The sequence below is a fragment of the Mercenaria mercenaria genome, chromosome 3 (genome assembly GCF_021730395.1).
Source record: "Mercenaria mercenaria strain notata chromosome 3, MADL_Memer_1, whole genome shotgun sequence".
Lineage (NCBI taxonomy): Eukaryota > Metazoa > Mollusca > Bivalvia > Venerida > Veneridae > Mercenaria > Mercenaria mercenaria.
Window position 1 is genome coordinate 45,289,314 of NC_069363.1, and position 22,114 is coordinate 45,311,427.

At 33.7% G+C, this 22,114-nt stretch overlaps 1 protein-coding gene and 1 long non-coding RNA gene across 2 annotated transcripts in view; one reads left to right on the plus strand and one right to left on the minus strand.

The window, feature by feature from the left end:
- The window catches only part of LOC128555588 (uncharacterized), an 85,088-nt gene that overhangs the window by 21,183 nt on the left and 41,791 nt on the right, over positions 1-22,114 (plus strand). The gene's annotated exons all lie outside the window — the stretch shown is intronic.
- On the minus strand, positions 608-16,647 carry LOC123523535 (uncharacterized). The gene is made up of 8 exons (XM_045301202.2): positions 16,564-16,647; positions 15,305-15,442; positions 14,132-14,580; positions 13,526-13,634; positions 6,490-6,585; positions 4,716-4,811; positions 1,840-1,935; positions 608-1,039 (listed from the first exon to the last, which is right to left on the minus strand). The coding sequence occupies exons 4-8, from the start codon at positions 13,555-13,557 to the stop codon at positions 943-945; spliced, it is 417 nt and encodes a 138-aa protein (XP_045157137.2). The 5' UTR covers positions 13,558-13,634; positions 14,132-14,580; positions 15,305-15,442; positions 16,564-16,647; the 3' UTR covers positions 608-942.

Genomic DNA, 22,114 nt, shown 5'->3' on the forward strand with positions numbered 1-22,114 from the left:
TTATCGTCGAAAACAGTCATGATGGGTTATTTCCTACAATAAAACTGACACCTATTTTTTTTTAAATTTCAATGGTGACTTTATTTGTTCACATATTGTTATAAACTTTTTAGGATATCTTCGACAGTATAACCAAAAATTTCATGTTAAATAGTTTTTCAAAAGGTTTCATGAGTTAGAAGTCTACCATGGGAAAATATTTGTTTTAGCTTTAAAATAAAATTCAAAGATAACTGAACATTGAAAAAAAGATCCTACTACCGCCCCGAAGAACTTTAATATGATGAATTATAATAACTCATACCCAAATCATGCCTAAAAATCCGCAATTCATGCAATACATCTTACAGATTGTGCGGATTAAACATTTTATTCGAAATGCGAACATCGAGGCCCAGTAGTATCATCAAACATCTATAAAATGCAGATTTAGAATTAAAACTCTCTTAACCAATGCAACAAATTTATAGTACAATAAAACATAAATTTAAAGCATCATCAATGTTTTTTGCAATGATATCAATACTGGAAATTTTCATTTTTAATGTTGTCCGGTTGTTTGGTTGTGTTCCAGCTTAGGAAACTTAATAAATGATAATCATTCATAGGCTTGTTAATGTGTGTTGTACATGTTTAAAGGTCAGATGATGTCTATGTAACTATAAAAACTTCAAAGAAGAGCAACAGCCTAAAGAGAAGTTTTACAAATGTACAACAACTTGTGAAAAGAAAGAGTAATAAAAAAGAAACATTCAATAAATGACTAAAACAATAATAGACAACAATAGAAATAATCTTCACCAATTATTGCCTAAATTGAACAGACAAAATTTTCCAGTCAAACTATCGGACAAACCACCATAAAAAGAAATGGCATATCGTCGGTATATTTGAATTTAGTGGATAACAATATATATGGTGTAAAGTTACAATTCTTTAGTATCACTCGCTTATTCGTTTGCTGGAGAATTCCCAACCCACAATCCTTGATATTACTGGCGCTGTATCTCGTTTTGTTTGGTCAGCGTTTCGGCTTTCACTGTAAATACATTCAGTTATATGCATTAAACATGAAATGTTTTAGATAAAAAAATACTTATGAAATAAATGATAAAACATATACAACTAATTCAGTCAACATTTCTATTTTATTCTATATTTGACAAATACCTTACCGTAGTAAACAAACAAACATCAGATAAACTATCCATTATGTTTTCATTATGTTAGATTATGGAATTGTGCTCCAAATGTCTTTTATTCGTAGCATCTTATTATATGGCATAATAGTTCAAAATGGAAAAAGGTGGAAAACAACAGGTCGCGCAACACTATATAAATCGGTTTGATTGAGCCTGTTCATGGACGATTGTGGAAATCCTGGCTACCTACCCCGGATTCAGCAGAACCCAACAATTACATATTTTACAAGTACCAAAAATAAGATTAATGTAGTAGGGCACTATAGGGTAGTATAAGGGTGCACTTATACCTTCTTGTTTTTGAGCTAGCTTTTATAGCGACGTGGTAGAGTGTCCGGCTTAGGTGTGGCAGGTCCTTCGTTCGATTCCCTGTCAGGGCTGAAGTATTTTCAGTCTATTACATTTGGCGCCCAACGTAAATAACTTAATAAGTAGATATGAATAAACAACTTAGAACATCACACAAAGGTTCAAACTCCTGTAATTCGAGGAAGAATTCTAAAATGAAGGTGGTGTATATAGTAGGGTAGAGTGTCCACCTTAGGTGTGAGAGGTCCCGGGTTCGATTCCCGGTCAGGGCTGAAGTATTTTCAGTCTGTTACATTAAGAGATATCCGCTTTTTTGCCAGCCACTTACCTGTCTTGCTCGTCGTATTCCAAAACTGAAACCCTTGCTTTATTGAATATTACTGGCACAATGTCCCTTTTCTCTTGGTGTTCGTTTCGCTCTGTACTGTAAATAATAACATTTAGTTCATTTTAAGATACAGTCAAGATATTCGAATATGGGATTCCAATTGTGTTTTTAAAGAGCATACTATTCTCAATACGCATTTTAAAGTTTAAGGTAGCTTTGCACGTTTGTAAAACCGGAAGTAATGGTGAATTGTCATTTAAAGAAAAAAGCTCGAATTCGGCGCACGGAAGTGACAATCATTTTATGAGCCAATTGCAACCGATGCAACGGCAAGTTTACTATCTTTCGAAAGTTAAAATATGAAATTAAGAATTCTTACACGTTAAATTATTCCATAATATTAGCTTCATATGCGTGGATTTCTTTTATAATGTGCATATATCTCAAAATAAGCATACAGGCCTATTCATTTTATTTAACATATTACAGGACATGTTTAATTACGACTGTGAGAAGTTCCATTAAATCTACATTGTAGAAAAAATTAATTTGCTGATATGTGATTAAAATTGTGCTCCCATCATAAAAACTCGACTCGAGTCAAAATGTTTTAAATCAGTCTAGCAGAAAAAAATAGAGCACACGGTCCTATAGAGCACACGGTCCTATCTTTTTTATTTGCCGAAGTTTCTAAGTATATTCTGAAGTTTTGAAAAATCAAGTTTAATCGTAGAAAAGATTTTGATCCGAACGTGCAGAACTACCTTAAGTAAGAGAATTTAATGTAGATGCAAAGGATGATAAGCAAAGGCTGTGTGCGGCATTAAACCAGTAATTATTGAATTAAATTATGCTGTCATTTGACAATTGATAACCTTTTTGTGGCACTGAACAAGTAACTATTGATTATATTGATATTTGACTATTGAAAAACTCTTTGCAACATTGAACATGTAATTGCTGAACTACATTATGTCGACATTTGACAATTGATAACCTTTTGCATCATTGAATGAGTAACTATTGACTATATTGACATTTGACTATTGATTAACCGTTTGCAACATTGAACAAATAACTATTCACTATATTGACATTTGACTATTGACAAACCTTTTGCAACATTAAACAAGTAATGATTGACTTTACTGATATTTGACTATTGATAACCTTTTTGCAACATTGAACAAGTAACTATTGACTATATTGATATTTGACTATTGATAATCTTTTGCAGCATTAAACGAGTAACTATTGACTGTATTGACATATGACTATTGATAAACATTTTGCAACATTGAACGAGTAACTATTCTCTATATTGACATTTGATTATTGACAAACTTTTTGCAACATTGAACAAGTAACTATTGACTATATTGACATTTGACTATTGACAAACCTTTTGCAACATTAAACAAGTTACTATTGACTATATTGACATTTGACTATTGACAAACCTTTTGCAACATTAAACGAGTAACTATTGACTGTACTGACATTTGACTATTGATAACCTTTTGCAACATGGAACGAGTAACTATTGACTATATTGACATTTGACTATTGATAAACTTTTGCAGCATTGAACGAGTAACTATTGACTATATTGACATTTGACTCTTGATAACCTTTTGCAGCATTGAACGAGTAACTATTGACTATATTGACATTGGACTATTGACAAACCTTTTGCAACATTGAACAATAAACTATTGACTATATTGACATTTCACTATTGACAAACCTTTTGCAACGTTGAACAAGTAACTATTGACTATATTGATATTTGACTATTGACAAACCTTTTGCAGCATTGAACGAGTAACTATTGACTATATTGATATTTGACTATTGACAAACCTTTTGCAACATTGAAAAATTAACTATTGACTATATTGACATTTGAGTATTGACAAACCTTTTGCAACATTAAACAAGTAACTATTGACTATATTGACATTTGACTATTGACAAATCTTTTGCAACATTAAACGAGTAACTATTGACTATATTGACATTTGACTATCGATAACCTTTTGCAACATGGAACGAGTAACTATTGACTATATTGACATTTGACTATTGATAAACTTTTGCAGCATTGAACGAGTAACTATTGACTATATTGACATTTGACTATAATTGATAACCTTTTGCAAATTGAACAAGTAACTATTGACTATATTGATATTTGACTAATGACAAACCTTTTGCAACATTGAACGAGTAACTACTGACTATACTGACATTTGACAATTGATAACCTTAAGTTCAGCATTGAACGAGTAACTATTGACTATATTGGTATTTGACTTTTGACAAACCATTTGCAACATTGAACAAGTAACTATTGACTATATTGGCTTTTCAAAATTGATTACCATTTGCAGCATTGAACGAGTAACTATTAAAGTACTGGCATTTGATTGATACCGTTATGTCACACATCCGGTAGTCAGTTTTAAAGAAGTAATAATAAAATATACAAAGAATGACCACTTCAAATAGCATTGAACAAGTAACTATTAAAGTACTGGCATTTGATTGATACCATTATGTCACACATCAGGTAGTCAGTTTTAAAGAATTAATAATAAAACACATAAAGAATGACCACTTCAAATAGAAATATTTACATCAAATAAATAACTAAAAGAGAAAGAAGACAAGTTATTCAGTGGAAAGTCTTGTGATTATTTAATTTCGCACCAATCCGATCCATTACACAAATGAACAAAACTATCATGAAATAAACAACTGCTTAATCTTTAATGTGTTTCAGTTATTCTAATATGTATTATAATCAGAAAATCTGTGTATTTACAACAATATGTATTACATAACAGAGGAAATCATTTCTGTATCCCGCTTACTTGTATTGGCGGTTGTGTTCCCATGCTGAAGCTCTTGTTTTGTTTGGTATCACGGGTACTAAGTCCTTGTCTGGTTGATACTCGTTTCGCTCTATACTGTCATACATAAATTTAAGTATGTTTATTATTGTTTGAAAAATGATTATAATTGCATCGGTTAAAACACATAGTTCAGATTACACATTAAGATGTTACGTTTAAAACAAAGATAAAGATTAGATGGGAATATAATGACCTCTCAGCATGATAACGTACAGTAATATGCATTTTTACAAGGGTACTTACTAGACAACATGAAACAAAAAACACAATGGACAAGTCAATGGGTACCGTTATGAACGGCAGTCGCAACAAACACAACTGAGAGGTTAAACCGTTTTATGGTGTACCACAAACTTCACTCTAAGTCAGCCCCCAAATAAGAGTCATCCCGCCAGGTGCAAAAGAATAATATTCCGCCGGTGCTTTCTATCAGTTACATGTATAGGACCGACCAATGTTCAATGTATCATGTATTGTATAGTTGTTGAAATTAATATATTTGACATTTGGCATTTGATAAATGTTCATATTACTACTATTATACCTAACATTTGACAAAGTTTGAACTTCATTCTCACATTTTGGTTTTTGTAAACCCTCATATTTTGTATTAGAAACAACATAAATGCGTTCAACGGGATAATACATCTTTGAGTTTAATTTCCAATGTTGTTTCTTAATGCTTTGACAGAAATAGCTACATTAAAAACATGACAGTATTTATGCAAATAATTCGCTGGATTATGTCCTTGTGTATGTGCGCTATGGTTAGATGTTGTCTCTGTCGAAGTTGAAACGTAGCACGAAAACTAGAACATAATGTAAAACCTTAAGGAACAATCTCAAGATTAATCGCAAGAATATATTGTCCGTAAGTATTGAACTGGCGCTCAATAATCATCGCAAATTGTTTTGGGCGTTTTCGTTAACTTACGCAATATTTGTATCCTGAAAAAATCTGTATTAATAAAGTAACATATACAGATAACCAATGCCACGGTGGCGTAGTGGTAAGGTGTTTGACTTCCATGCACGTTAATATTGGTTCGAAATCACCTTTAGTTAGATCATTTTTAAATGTAGTGTAATGTTATTGATACCCGTTTTATTTTTACATTATTTTATGTATCATTTTTCATGAATTTTATATGTTTTCTCTTGTAGTATGTATTTTCTGGAACGCTGGTGACAGGTAATTTGTCTTTTTATTTAAGATACTTTTAAAATAATTTTATTCCACTGTTTTACAACGGGTTAATATGATAACTTTTAGTAAATGAACCATTTGCAAAAAAATTGCTGAAAAAGATATGGTCAGACGTAGGACTCGAACCCTTAACCCGGCTATTGGCAAGTAAACGCTTTGTCCGCACAGCTAAGTGCATATGCGACAGTATATCAATTAAGAAGTATATATGTAATAGTTATATCGCTATTTATGTTCGGACACCGAAAATTAACTTACGGAAATATAAGGAATATTCATGAGTGTCAGGTCAAAACTTACGGACAATAATGTAAGTCTGCTATAACGTATCAAATAAATTACAAGAGCAAACAAAACTTATGATGATAAAATTTCGTGTCTTCCGATCTATTCCTGGATACACACAAATAAACCAGGATATGAACGCCGATAACTGTTGCACAGTTTTAAAGGTATTGCATTTTATTGTTTAAAAACATGTCATTAAGTTTGCAATATCGTATTAAATCAAATTATTTTTCTTACATGTCTTGGCCACCATGTTTCCAAGCTGGAATCCTTTCTCTACTGGAAATCACTGACTCGTTGTCCTCTTTTTGTTGATCTTCCGTTTTCTTTTTACTACAAATACAATTATTCAGTTATGTTTAACATTTTAATTCAGATATGTGGGGAAGGATTTAAAATGTGTTTTAGTATAAAACATTTATATGCCATTGTTTTCATACAGTTACAGGATGAATGCATATGAAGACCATCTAGAAATTCATAAATATTTTTCATTTAAAAATTGCTGAACCAAACTCATGTTTATAAGAAGATCATTTATGTTAACTTTCTGCATAAATGCATTTATTTTTGGTGACCTATAACGCTTATGCTATAGGTGAATTCTGCAGTGATGACCAGTTTCTGTTACTCATCTCATCTCGCTTAGTGTAATATTTGTCGCAAAGTTTTAGTATGCCGCAATTAACAATTTTCGTGCTCTTCGTGGACTTTAACAGTAAATCTGCCCATTTTTGCTTCAGAATTTGTAGGGGAAACATCTCTCAATAAATTGACGTTGCATTATTGCTGTCGCGTGGTTTGTTATCTGTTTCGTACTAAAATTTACAAGTGTTTTGCTCGTTTGAACCTTTGTTTTGTTTGTTTAGTTTCAGCAACTCTGAAGTGTCACTGTCAAATTGACAATATTATTATCATGCCAATGGAAAGACGAAAGAGGGCACGCAAGCGGGCGACAGGGGCAACTGTCCACCACGACCAGCACCACCAAAACAACCAGTCCGACAGTTTGCTTCTGCTGAAGTTCAGACGGACGACACGGCCAATGGTGGTCATGAAGAGGTCACCTTCCTACATGAATATGGTGAGTCATGTTTAAATGCATAAAAATTTGATTTAAGTAACATAGGGAGGAATATTGGGGCTCAGAGCAATCCTGGTGGGTTTGTGCCTGAAAATCAATTCCAACAGACAGAATTTCTTTCATCGCAGGCTAATATTCCCATAATATCAACAGCCATGATAGTGTGAGTGCTCAAATACCTCTTCACTTGAAAGAAAAAATCTGTTCGGGAAAATACATAAATTTGAATTTGCTCTTAAAATCTTCTTCGGAGTTAAATTCTTACAATGATGCAAGACTCGTATTGTCTAGTGAGGGGTTCATTGAAACTCGTCAAAAAGGTATGGAAAAGGTTAAAAATATTGAACAATGGTCTGACGCATTCCTTGTTTTCATGGATATATATATTATTCAACACCCAAAGGCTTGCTCTGAGCTCATCTCTTATATGGCCACTATTCGCAAAGCAGCTTTCCGAAGGCGTGATTATGCTTGGAGGACATATGATGAGCAGTTTAGGCTGAGACAAGAAAATCACTTGCAAAAATGGTCTGTACTTAATAGCGATTTATGGCTTAAAATAATGACTATGCCAGCAGCTCAGTCTTTCAGTAATTCACCAAGTTTACCGCAGCCAAATGTTGCTACAAATAAACGCTAGGGAGTTTGTACACAGTACTACACAGTACAATTTATGCCAATGCCCGTATGCCCAAAATTGTAAATATAAACATGTGTGCTCAAATTGTGGCAATTCACATCCAAAACTGAAGTGCTATACTTTTCGTGGCAGACCAGTACCCCAACAAAAATCAGCATTTAAGCCAAAGTAAAAAATTGACATTAGGTCATTCACCTCTGAATCTTATTTCACTGGAAAATGAACTGAATAATTATCCAAATGAAAACATCAGAAAAGAATTACTTGATGGTTTTTCACATGGTTTTTCTTTACATTATTTTGGTCCAAGAGCCTCCTTTTCTTCACGTACTTTAAAGTCTGCATATGAACATCCAGATTTAATCACAAAGAAATTGGCTAAAGAAATTGAAGCAGGTAGAATAAGCGGGCCTTATGATACACCACCATTTGATAATTTTAGAGTTTCACCAATAGGTTTAGTGGAAAAACAGGCACAGACGATTTTCGTCTAATTCATCACTTAAGACTTAAGTTTCCCTAAAAATGCTTCCGTAAATGATTTCATCCCTTTAGATCTTAGTTCTGTACAGTACACACATTTTGATGAGGCTGTTAAATGCTTCAAGATCTTGGTAAACACGCCCTTTTGGCTAAAACGGATATCAAATCAGCTTTTCGGCTTCTACCAATTAGCCCAGAAGATTTTGAACTACTTGGTATCAAACATAAAGGACAACATTATTATGATAAATGTCTACCGTTTGGAGCCTCTATTTCATGTGCAACTTTTGAAAAGTTTTCCAGTTTTTTGGAATGGTCTGTAAAGAAAAGGGCGAAATCTAAAAATGTGAAGCATTATCTGAATTATTCTCTGTTTGGGGGGGTGGGGGGGGAGGAAAAGTCTAGAGACTGTCAGTTCTTACTTGATAATTTTTTTTGCAGCTGTGTTCTGATTTGAATGTTCCTTTAGCTGTTGATAAGACTGTTTATCCAACTACTGTCTTAACCTTCCTTGGCCTGGAACTGGACTCTGTTGAAATGGTCATTAAAATACCAGTTGATAAACTCATTGAGTTGACAGAAAAAGTCAAAGTTTTAATGTCCAAAGCAAAGGCAACATTACACCAAATCCAGTCTTATAGACAGTCTTTCGTTTGCTTGTAAGCAATCCCAGTAGGCAGACCATTTTTAAGACGGCTCATTGATCTTACAGTTGGCTTGGTTCCAGAAAAACATCATCATTTAAGGGTAACTTCAGAGATGAAAGAGGATCTGAAAATTTGGCTAAATTTTTGTTCAGAAAGGTCTGTCATTTAAAACAGCATGTTCGTACCTAGCAGCAATAACATATGTTCATAAAATGAACAATTGGGGCGACCCTACAAATTCATTTTATTTCAAAAAGATCATGGATGGCTTCAAAAGAAAACTATTGAAATATTAAGCATCAGTTTGTATTTCGGTGTATGAAGCTAAACTTTATAAGTCTTTGTTTTTAGTAGCATTTTTCGGTCTTTTTCGTGTAAGTGAACTTGTGCTTACATCACCTTCATACTGCAGCCATCCACTAAGGTCTGTGGACGCCAAATTTACATGTTCGAATGGTACACTGTTCACACAGCTGCGTCTTACTCATTCAAAATATAATCAGTGTGGTTCGCCTCAGGTAATTATTCTGTCGACAATAGCAAACTCCAAACAGTGCCCAGTACAGGCCTTGCTAGAATACATAAGATTTAAACCAAGTAGCCTTTTTTTGTTTTCGCACTTAAATGGGAGACCAGTAACATGATACCAGTTTAATAGTGTTCTTAAAAAATGCATGGTACATTTAGGTTTGCCAGCTAATAAATTACTTTCACACAGCTTCCGTAAAGGTGCAGCAACATACCTAGATGCCCAAGGAGTGCCGCATGACATCATCAAGAAAAAAGGCCGTTGGTCATCCTATGCATATCTTAATTATATCCGTTAGTGATTCAGTGTTTTGGCCTTTTCATTAATATGTTTCAGTTATCTGGATTGTTGGCTCATCTATACCACACTGGGCAGATAAAAGGGTTGCTTACAGGTCTACAGTCTCCTTTCTAGTAAGAAAGTTTGTGCTTCAATGTTTGAAATTTAACATATTATTTAAAAGCAGGCATATTCCTGAAATATCTAATGGCATTTATGATGCGCTTTCAAGATTCTAATTTCAGCGTTTCAGGGACTTGGCTCCAGGGTCAGACAGAACTCCGGCAAAGGTACCATCAATTCTGCTGGACATCTTTGGCAGTTAGCTAAGTCATTGGCTTCTGAAGGATTGTCGGGTAATACAAAAAGAACTTATCAGACTACCTTGCGCTCGTTTGTAGTATTTCTTCGTAGTACATATGGTATTGTGAACTTCTGGCCTGTACAAAAGTGGGTTGTCTCCCTCTATATTGCGTGGTTATTTCAAAAAGGTCTGTCATTTAAAACAGCATGTTCGTACCTAGCAGCAATAACATATGTTCATAAAATGCACAATTGGGGCGACCCTACAAATTCATTTTATTTCAAAAAGATCATGGATGGCTTCAAAAGAAAACTATTGAAATATTAAGCATCAGTTTGTATTTCGGTGTATGAAGCTAAACTTTATAAGTCTTTGTTTTTAGTAGCATTTTTCTGTCTTTCTTGTGCTTACATCACCTTCATACTGCAGCCATCCACTAAGGTCTGTGGACGCCAAATTTACATGTTCGAATGGTACACTGTTCACACAGCTGCGTCTTACTCATTCAAAATATAATCAGTGTGGTTCGCCTCAGGTAATTATTCTGTCGACAATAGCAAACTCCAAACAGTGCCCAGTACAGGCCTTGCTGGAATACATAAGATTTAAACCAAGTAGCCTTTTTTTGTTTTCGCACTTAAATGGGAGACCAGTAACATGATATCAGTTTAATAGTGTTCTTAAAAAATGCATGGTACATTTAGGTTTGCCAGCTAACAGATTACTTTCACACAGCTTCCGTAAAGGTGCAGCAACATACCTAGATGCCCAAGGAGTGCCGCATGACATCATCAAGAAAAAAGGCCGTTGGTCATCCCATGCATATCTTAACTATATCCGTTAGTGATTCAGTGTTTTGGCCTTTTCATTAATATTTTTCAGTTATCTGGATTGTTGGCTCATCTATACCACACTGGGCAGATAAAAGGGCTGCTTACAGGTCTACAGTCTCCTTTGGCCTTAAAGACTGCAAAGTCTCGTGGTTCACGAGAAGAGGGATGACGTGGCCAGAAGTACTTCCTTTAGTCTCGAGGAAGCTTCAGGACTGTACATACAGACCAGATGCTATAGTCATCCACTGCGGCGGCAACTCACTTGGTAAGATACCAAAAGGTTTCTTGACAAAACAAGTAAGAGATGATCTGTCTGAAATACGCAAGTTAGCTGGTCCAACAACTCTTTTGATTTGGTCTAATATATTGCCTAGATTAAACTGGCTTTCAAATATTTATGTTGGTAGACTCGAAAACTGTAGAAAAAAAATAAACCGTGCTGCAGCTTTACAAGTTTTTAGACTAGGCGGTCGTTGGATCAAGCATTGTCAGATCACTGTAGATACACCTGGTTTATTTAGATCAGATGGTATTCACTTATCTGATATAGGTCTTGACATTTTTAATTTATCAATCAAGGAAGCTTTTGAATCAGTTATGTCGGGAAACTTAAAAGCAGTATTTGAATGAAATTTTCTTTTTCCCCATCACTTATTTGGGTCTTTTTTATTTTCATAAAATATGCTGTGGCCCTCAACACACTAAAAATGCATTTCGGTATGTGTCATATTTGCCAGGCTATCATCATAAGGCAATATTTAAAGTTGATAGGAAACCGTTTCAAGATATAGTTTTGTGCTGTTTCGCCCTGCTTTCTCTTTTGCAATGAATTTTGACTCTCTGCCATTCGCCAGGTCAACATTCTGAGCTTATTTATATACTGCTGCCACTTTGCGCATATATTATATCGCTTGGCATTTTAGCTGGCGATACTTCTTTCTCAGACATGTTATTTTTTTTTTCTATTCAGTATAGCATTTTATATATTAAAATTTATACATGCTTGAAAATAATATACTTTTAATAATAAAGTCATGGCCTTATCCCACTGACCTTTGAGTTGCTTTTAATCTAATTATCTTATTTTAAATAAATTCTGGTTTACATCTATATTATCTTATAAAAGTAGCGAGCTCTTAATTGCACATTCTCATCTCATAGGTTTAGGTTTCAACGAATAGTTTGGTTAATTTGAAATAAAATGCAGTTTTGGGCTCACTGCCTTTTAGTTTCTCGTCACCAATAAAATAAGTTCATTTGTGACAGAAAATAAGACCATAAATAGAATAGAAATGCGTTTTCATTTGGTGGTCAATGTATCAAATGAAGTCAAGGACTTTTGTCTACTTATGAAATATTAGGGTTCGACTTTAATCCTACGGTGTTTAATAATATAAACTTTGTCTACGTATGGTAATTGTATGACTAACACTCAATAAATATTGTGTCACGTCATGTTTTGCATTTCACTTATAATCAACGCTTTCGTAAGTTATACAAATTTTATCACATTTTTGACGTCGTGCCATTAAATAGATTGTGAAACAGACAAGTGTAAAATAATGCTTTGCCGTTGACGTCGTTTTAAGTATAGGAGACGTTGGTCCAATTCACTTGCTCTATAATAGGTAAGGAAAAAACGAAGTTTGATGTTTCAGCAAGAAAATCTTATATGTTAAAAAAAGAATATTAGGTTTGTGTCTGTCCACATTGAATTTATTAAACTCGTTTACTTAAATTGATAAAATGCTCGACAGAGCCTCACATTTTATTATTTTATTCAACTGTGTTGATAAATTAAATATGAAAAGACACCTATGTTTTTAATGATGATAATTAATGTTTTAACTAAAAAACTTATCTATTGAAACTGAAAAAACGTCCGTTTTGTGTACGCAAACAATACAGTCATTAACCTAGTGTATACATACAGGTTTAGGGTTGAAATTGTGTGAGGCTGCATTCTTTGAATGTCATTATTCTCAGTGGACCCGTATTCTTGTTGTTTTTTTTTTTGTGTGTGTTTCTGATGATTCACAAGAATTAAAGGGGCAGGGACAGACCTGAGGGACAGAGCGTGAGAAAACTCTCTGAATAAAGAGAGAGAGAGAGTGGAAGAAATCTATTAAATACAGGCCTGACCGGCTAACGTAGCCTAGCACTTTACAAATAGACAGTCTGGTTCTTTTGCATGTCATGTGTGTAGCACTGATACCCGCGAAGCCGTCTTCCTGTGAAGACCCGGTGGTACTGGCCTCCATGTTCAGTGGGAGAAGCTCGGGAAAATTTCAGAAATTTCAAGTGTCTGTAACACTATTGTATTTGGCCACATCTGTCACTTGATCTGATTTTACAAAGATTAAACTGGTATAAAAATTGTTTCGTTGTACTAGTGTATGTTCTAATGATTTATGCCTGAGGAGTGTACTCGTATGTACTTGCCCGAAACCATTTTTCTGCTATTCTTAACTTACCATTTATATTTTGCCACAACTATTGCAACCATTGATTTAAGTTAAAGACCTGACGAACCCAGAACCAAAGCGATTGTTAAGGTCTTCAAAGAAGCAACATCATTTGAGGCTGTACAAAAATGCATCATTTCTAAAGTTTTATTTATGCAATATATGAAAATGAATACCTGTGCATTAGCATATTTCAAGAACAGAAATTAGACAATACCCTATTGATACATAAAGGTGTTATTACTCATGCATTCATTACTTCTTTCATATTAAAAATGAGCCGCCAAGAGGTTGGCTATTGGCCATTCCGTTTGAAAAGACGATATCTGCAGAAATCTATAAATATTTGAAAATCTTGATTTAGGCGCTGAATGGTTTAGTGACTGTATAAATGACAACACAAATGAACTTAAACCCATGAGGTATGGCCTCAAATACGGCCACTGGTATTTAAAAACTGTTCTACACCTTTGATTCAAATAAAACAGTTTTTGTTGATGATACGACAACGACCTTTGTTTTGTACATGTATATATTATAATAAGATGCTTCTTATGACATAAAATTGTGCATATACTGTATTCACTATAGATATAAAAAGACGACATACCTTACCTTCATTAATACTCTCTTGACAGTCTTTACCGTTACACCCATCAGTAGAGTTGCATATATATGAACCATTAGTATTGATACATGATCCAGAATCTTTGCATGGATTCGTCAAACATTCATTCGTATCTTCTGAACAACTGACCCCTTGCCACCCTGTTGGACACGTACAGATGTATGAACCAGCAGTATTTGTACATATTCCAGAATGCTTGCAAGGATTAATGGAACATTCATCAACATCGTCCGAACAACTGGCACCTTGCCATCCCAATGGACACGTGCAATTATATGAACCTTCGGTATTTATGCATATTTGGTAACTTAGGCATGGGTTATTCGCGCATTCATCAATATCTGTGTAACAGTCAGGTCCTGTCCATCCATCTAAACATTGACAGAGTTTTCCTCTCCCCCGCTTTTTGCAAACTTGCTTCTTTGTACACATATCACTGAAGAGAGAGAATATATTAATTAAACAGGAAAAGGAGCGAGAGTCTCTATTTTAATCAATTTGGATTCAACCAAGAAGCAGTATGAGTTGTAAGCTTAGTCCTGATTGTTATATCAAATAAGATAGCTTAAGGTGAGACTAAATATTAAAACGTACAATATCAAACTTACATTTAAGCTTTTAATTAAAATGTATATTGTCTGTTTTGTTTGCAGTATGTGGACTGCCTTCATGCTTTGCTTAGTTGTCCTAAGTTGGTCAGGAAATTATATATATTTTGAATATTCATAAATAATGTAGAACAAAATTAAGTTTTCAACGAAACACTTGGTTGAGATGTAAAGTTAAGGCTAAACTTTTTAGAGCATTGCCAAATACGGCTTTCTTGTAAATATTGTTTTTATGAAAGACTTATTTATTAATAAGGAGTGACGAAAATGACATACATCTTTTATTGTATTGTTAGCTTTTTTGATAAACGTTTAAATTAAGGTCTGGAGATTTTCCGAAATAAGAAAACTAGAATGTTTGTAAGATTCAAAATTCCTTTATTTATGAGAACCTTATTTAATAAACCAGCTAATACTCCAATGATATTGAGTGACTTCGAAAATGTCTTCATATAAATACACTGATAACTTCATATTCCCACGAACTAGCTGTTTTGGCCATAACACCACGGAATCTCAGGCCCCGCATAAAGTGTGAAAGTTAACACGTACTTTGTTAGACATTGATCCAGGCACTGATCACCCATCCATCCTGGAACACACATTCTAAACTTTATATCTGGATTTGTTTTAATGCTGCAGTGTGGAGTTGGACTATTTCTATTTTTCCAGCCTGGCAAACAGTCACAGCTATAAAGTTATGGAAGAAATCTGTAGCTTTTGATTTTGAATACATACTACATAGATTATATTAGATATTTTAGACACAAATTAATGTTAATGAAAATATGACAATTACTTCAGTGTAGAGGTATAAACATAAAATTAACATTTTTAATTTATGTGTATACACAGGACTGTTTGTTAGGTAAAAGTGGTACACACTACATGGACAGCCAGCTAAGCACAGTATAAATGTGTACTACCACTAAACAAATGGAATGACTGTTACAAATGACGTTTGGTTAGTTTATACCTAATCAAGTTAACTGCATATGGTGAGGATGTTCTATATAAAGTCAGTATCTAAATATAAACTATTTTAGTGAGAGATTTACCTCTGATATATATAGTGAATTAAAAGATTTGGTCATATGCAATACTTTGTCCATCCTTCTTTAGAATAGTAAAATTTGGGGGGGGGGGGGGGGGAAAGTGTAAAAGTATGCATATTGTATAAAAAATTATCATATGTTTGACGTCGTGGGAATGAAATAAAACCACTACATAAATTTGATATTACACTAGTGTAAAAAAGTTTTGACGTTGACGTCGTTTTAAGTATAAGAGATGTTGGTCGAATTTACTTGGTCTATAATGGGTACAGAAAGAGGAAATTTTAATGTTTTAGCAGGAAAAGCTTACATGTGATAAAACGAATATTACATTTATGTCTTTCCATATTGAATTTATTAAACTCCTTTAATTTTATTGTTTTATTCAATTTGTTTAATAAATTCAATATGAAAAGACACTCATGTTATATCCTCTATCAAATTGAATGTCACAAATAACCATTTATTAAGTAAAACATATGTATACCAATTTCACAGGCGTTAATTTGAACGTCTGCAAGAAGACAAAAATGCAACAAGAATATGTTTTACAGATCTTTTTACAGATTTTATTAAATTCATGTCTGTGATTGCGAGAAACAAATCAAATCCGTAAAAATCTGCCTTGTTTTGAGTTCTTGAAAGGTTATTTTGCTGTGTCGCTATCATAGAAGAATATGTCACGTTTGATTTCAATTTTACAAACGTTGTCTCTTTGTTAGCGTAAATCATACTTTTAACCTTCAAATATGTTACCTATAACTTCCAAATGTATTAGTGCAATATCCTCTATGGTAGCAGGGATTTCCAAGATTACATTCATTGAAATCATCTTGACATGAATATCCCTGAAATGTCGTAACTATATTTTCAATAAAATTTATAAGCGGCTGTATTTGGCTCTGAAAATAAATGTGATATCATAGCAAAAGATGCATGAAATTGTGATGATTATAACAGAACGGTTTTTTCAAAGATGTCAAATTAGAAAATCAAAATAAAAGGAAAATGCATTTTGTTTGCTTGAATGTACTTCATAGGTTGAGGGTGGCATAAAATCAACGACAACTATTTTCTCGCAAAATACTATGCTTTCATAGAACATGTATACGTTATTCGCTCGTTTAGTTCAGTAGGTATTGCAAAAGTATGTAAGTCGGAATGTTACGGTTTCTTTTCTCGGATGCAGGGTATGGTCTCAGTGAAAGCAGGTCACACTTCCAGAGTTACAGAGTCATGTAGACTTAGTTTAGTTCAGTAGGTATTGCAAAAGTATATAAGTCGGAATGTTACGATTTCTTTTCTGTTACATGCCTATGACAAGTTTGTACTGATTTAGAATCGACAATAAACGTACTTGTGCTGCAATGGGTTGAACCAAACAATATAAAAGTTTTCGACACCAAATGTAAGTAAATTGGCCTGGAAGAATATATCTTATGAGCATATTAGGGCAAGATCATGACGCTCTATATTCGGCTGTGGCAATGATTTCATACGTATATTCTACGTTAGGCTTGCTTTTTTATATAAATTTACACGTGTATGTTTATGTCTTACATGTGTAATTATTTCGTTCTGTAGATAGTCATTTGGCGGGTGTTGTTTAAATTTACACTGTCCTGTGAATGTGGAATATGGTGGAATTAAGAATAAGGTTCCATGCAAACCGATTTTAACCGCCCAGTGGAGTGTTTGAAATTGACTGTTTAAAGGTTTTGCCTTATATGCTAGTGCTCGGTTTCTCATTCCCCCTGTCCCTCGGGTTGGCTAAACACTGTCCTTCACTGGTAGGCATGTAAGATCCTTTCATATCAAAACAATTCAAACTGATAGCCACGCATGATGTGAAGTGCTGCTACATTCTGTTATTGCTTGACTTTCGTTATGGAAAGATTTTCTCTGTAAATTGCGTACTATATACGCGTTTATAACTCACTTAAATATATTGATTTTTTTATATACACTCACGCTTAAATAAAACAACATATATTTCTGAATTTTGAATGATTTGACATCGGTCTAGAAGCATTACATGTTGACGTTTTACACAGTGATGATCGGATGCTGAACATAGCTAAAGCACTGCCAGGACGAAATGTTGTGATTGTGTGAATCAGTTCAACGCTTACATACTTTGATGTGTTGGTATTAACCTTATGCAGTTTTTTTCTTTTTACCTTCTAGGCCTTTTGGTCAATCACGAGGCGTTGTAATGATAGAAATAGCACTTTGCAGTGTTAAATAATGAATTGTAATATTCATATGACCTCTCCCTTTGAATACATATTTAAACCAAAAAGCAAACACTACAAATAATAAAATCTGTAAAAAGATCCTTTGGAAGCATAGAATGCAAGCAAGCAGAATAACAGCAGACCCGGTTTGATTGAGTCTGTTCATGAGAGGTGATGAAAAATGCAACATCTCTCAAGCCCTCTAGCACCGGCTTAAGCTTAACTCTATTACACATCTATTGAATGGACTCCATGATCCCAAAGGACAAGAAAATATAACAACACTGAACGGTCAAGTAGATTCTGCAAAGATTTTATCAAAAGTTCACACCATATACATATAAGGAAACGAAACTGGCAGCATGATCTAGCCATTCTAAACCGCTGTCATTTAATTTATGTTTTAATATGCCTAACTTTCGCTTATCTTTCTTTTTAGGCGCTTTATTCTTGTTAATTTCTGTTTTCTTTGTTTGTCGGGAAATAGCTCATGAGCTAATGCTTTTTGTTATATTTTATCCGACGTAAAATAAAGATTCTTGTATCTTGTATCTTGTATCTTGTAGCATGATTTTAGATAAATCATAACAATTACAAAATACTTAATAGAGGGTCACCAAATTCTATTGCCTGTAAAATTCTTTAAAAACCTGGCAATACGTTTCTGAAGAGAATAGATTTCAGGAATTGTCTTTAATATAAATATATAGGGTAACAAAATTCAGGGCTTAGATGTATGACTGTGTCATCCAGTATAGCAGGAAACATTGATAGCTTACCTTTCCATTGCCCTGGCACAACATGGGTACGATTAAAACTAGTGTTTACTAAACAAATTCATTCTATAAACAAATTGTTACCCTTGTGTAAAGAGATTTTAGGGTAAGTCTCGATTTTAAGTTAATTTATACATTAACAAAAGTATCAGTTACACAGATTAGTATGGATAAGACAAATACTTAAATAATCTGAAATTGTTACAAATCAATGCTGTTAAACTTATTTCAACACAAATTATCCAAAGGATTACATGCACTTTATAGGATCTCTTAGCAGGACTGCTACATATTTGACGTAACACAAGTTGTTGTGTACAAACGTCAGAATAGTCAATATGGTGTTAAATACATACCCGCCGAAGGTAAGATACTTATGTTGAACATTCATGTACAAGTTTTTGTGCGTGTCTTTCGATGGTTAACCAACTTTTACATCGCACACTTTGTTGTTAATATAGCGGAACAACTTTGTTAGCATAGGAAAACAAGGGATTGGGTAGCAGGGACGTTTTGAAACGTCACCGTTACGTTAAATATGCACGTGTTTTTACGTATCTTAACGGCAAAGTCATAGGCGCTATATTACTGGTTTTGATGATATGATTACTACCTTTACAGTACCGCAATTTAAAATGAGAAATGCAGCGACAATTCACTTCAATCGCAATATTGTACGTTGTGTGAGACTACTATACAATACTTAGTTTATGACGATCGATTTCTGGGTTTCCAGAACCATTTTATTGTTGTCCATACAATACAACACTTCATGGCCCATCACTACTTATCGTTGATGTTGTGGTACCATTCTGATGTTTTAAAAACAATAGAATAATTACTTTGTATCCACCACAACCGAGTGTAGATATTTTGGTATCATTCTTACATTTCAAGTACAGTGTCTAAAATGTTGCTTTGTATCGTAGACAACGGAGTGTCGATTATATGGTACCATTCCACTAAAATGGTTACTCTGTATCCACGATAAGCAAGCTAGTTTTAATATGGTGCAGTTTCAATAGAATAGTTACTTTTTTCACAGCAACTGAGTGCCGATATTATGGTAACATTCCTATTTTTAAAATACGATATAATGGTTAAATTGTAACCACGACTATCGGAAGGCGATGTTATGATTCTATTCCGACATTTGAAGTACAATAGAATGGTTACATTGTATCTATCTGGTGCTGATATTATGGCAATTCTTACATTATTTTTTACAGAACAATAGAATGGTTTTATTTGTTCAGCGAAATAGAGCACTAGAGTATATGAATGAAAAAAAAATTGAAATCTTCTCTAGATTCAACACGTTCCATTTGCAGTTGACAGTTTCCAAACTGTCAAGTTATGTCAAAAACATGCCAATTTGGTATACAAATCGTTTTATCCTGACATTTTGGAATAATGTTTTCTTTACTTTTACAACATCGTTAAGCGGTATTATCAACTTGCCATAAAAATGCAGAACTTAACCATTAAAATCGAGACTGTTGCTACTTCATTTAGAGTTCTAATGTATGTACGTATCGAAGGAATTCGTTACTTTCTTCTTAGACAAGAATAATCATCAACGTTTATACAATGTTCCTCGCAAACAATACTATAAAGTTTATGGTTCATCCAATCTATAGATAGCGTAATTTCGCTAAGGCATTTTGAGGAAAGAGTATATTTGCAGTGCAACGTCCTCCTCTTAACGAAATTTCGCTAAGAGCGAATAGGATTTAAACCCTTGGAATAAAGTGTAAATAGCACACGTTTGCTAGTTAGGAAATAATTGTATGTTAAAATAATTCGCTTACTCCAACACATGAAAAGTGGATCGGACAAGTATAACATTTTGAATGAGGAAACTATTTTCAAGTTTGAGAATAGCGTAATTCCGCTGAAACGCTGCAAAAAAAAAAAAACAAAAACAAAAAAACAACAAAAAACACGTTAGTTCACGTCATCCTTGAAAGAAAATTAATTGATAGGGAATATTTGGAGTTATTAACTGTTTACTTTCTTGCGATAAAATCGCCATTTAATTTCTGTTTTTTTTTTCCAGTTAATTCTTTGTTTGGTCACATCGCAGAAATTAAGTTCATATGGCGATTTTTCAGCCTTCTTTGGTGGAGTAAGACTTCGCGTGCCCCTCTCTGCTTTTCAACAGCTATATCACACCGAATAGTTTTCGAGTTCTGGAATGTATTGTAACCATACTCTTATTATGATATTATATCCACTGCACTGCCAGGGTACAATTACATTGCTTATATCATCTATTTTAGTAGATTATGAAAGTAAATGGATGAAATATGTCTGCTCAGTAATGCTTTTCAATGGTACAGGTCTACACTTGAATTGTGGATAAATATATATTATTATTAAATAAAAGTGTATATTTATTACATTTACTTCATCAGCGAAAAAATGTACATGATAACTTCATGAATATAGAGATTTCGCAGCTTGGTATAAACACGTGCTAGTATATAGATATCGCTTAAAATGAGCTTACCAATACGGGGTACGATATGACAAATTAAGGGCCATAACTCCAATGAAAATTATAGGCACTGGCCAGTCATGTAAAGTTTGGTAAAAGCGGGCCCATTAGAATATAAAGTATTATAAAACACAAAACAATGAACTGGTGTGAATCCGCATTGCTGTTTCACATGATATGCACATTTATACTTTGTGACATACAGAGAGACAAACGGACAGACCAAAATTTATGGGTCAGTCACTGCACTAATGCTAGATAAAACTTCGAGTGTACTTTTACATATACTTTCAAACCTGTCTATAAAGACAAGACTAGGTAGAGCCAAAATGTGGTCTTTATTTGGAGGTAGTCACATGCTAAATAAATGTTTAAACTGGAAACAAAACATGTGGTCTTTAGAGTCAGGTGGCCTCTGTTCAGAGGTGGTCTTTAACACAGGTTTGCCTGCATCTCTTTTTAAGGTTATGCTAACTTGCACTACAAAAAACATCCGTTGAATATGAAGAAAGAACAACATTTTGATTAAAAGCTCAAACCATATTTCATGTAAACTGCTTTTACAATTTCTCTATTTCAAAATAAGGAAAATATCATTTTTAGAAAATCTATTTCTCACTAGTACGAAACAACTCTTCAGTGCGAAAAACATTGAATAATAAATAGTCGGAAATTCTTTACAAACTTTATGTCGATAAATATACAAATGCATATAAATACCTTCGCTAATAAGAGGACATAAGCGCCAAGGTATTTAATTTCTACAGAAATCTAGAAATCAAATAGAACTACTG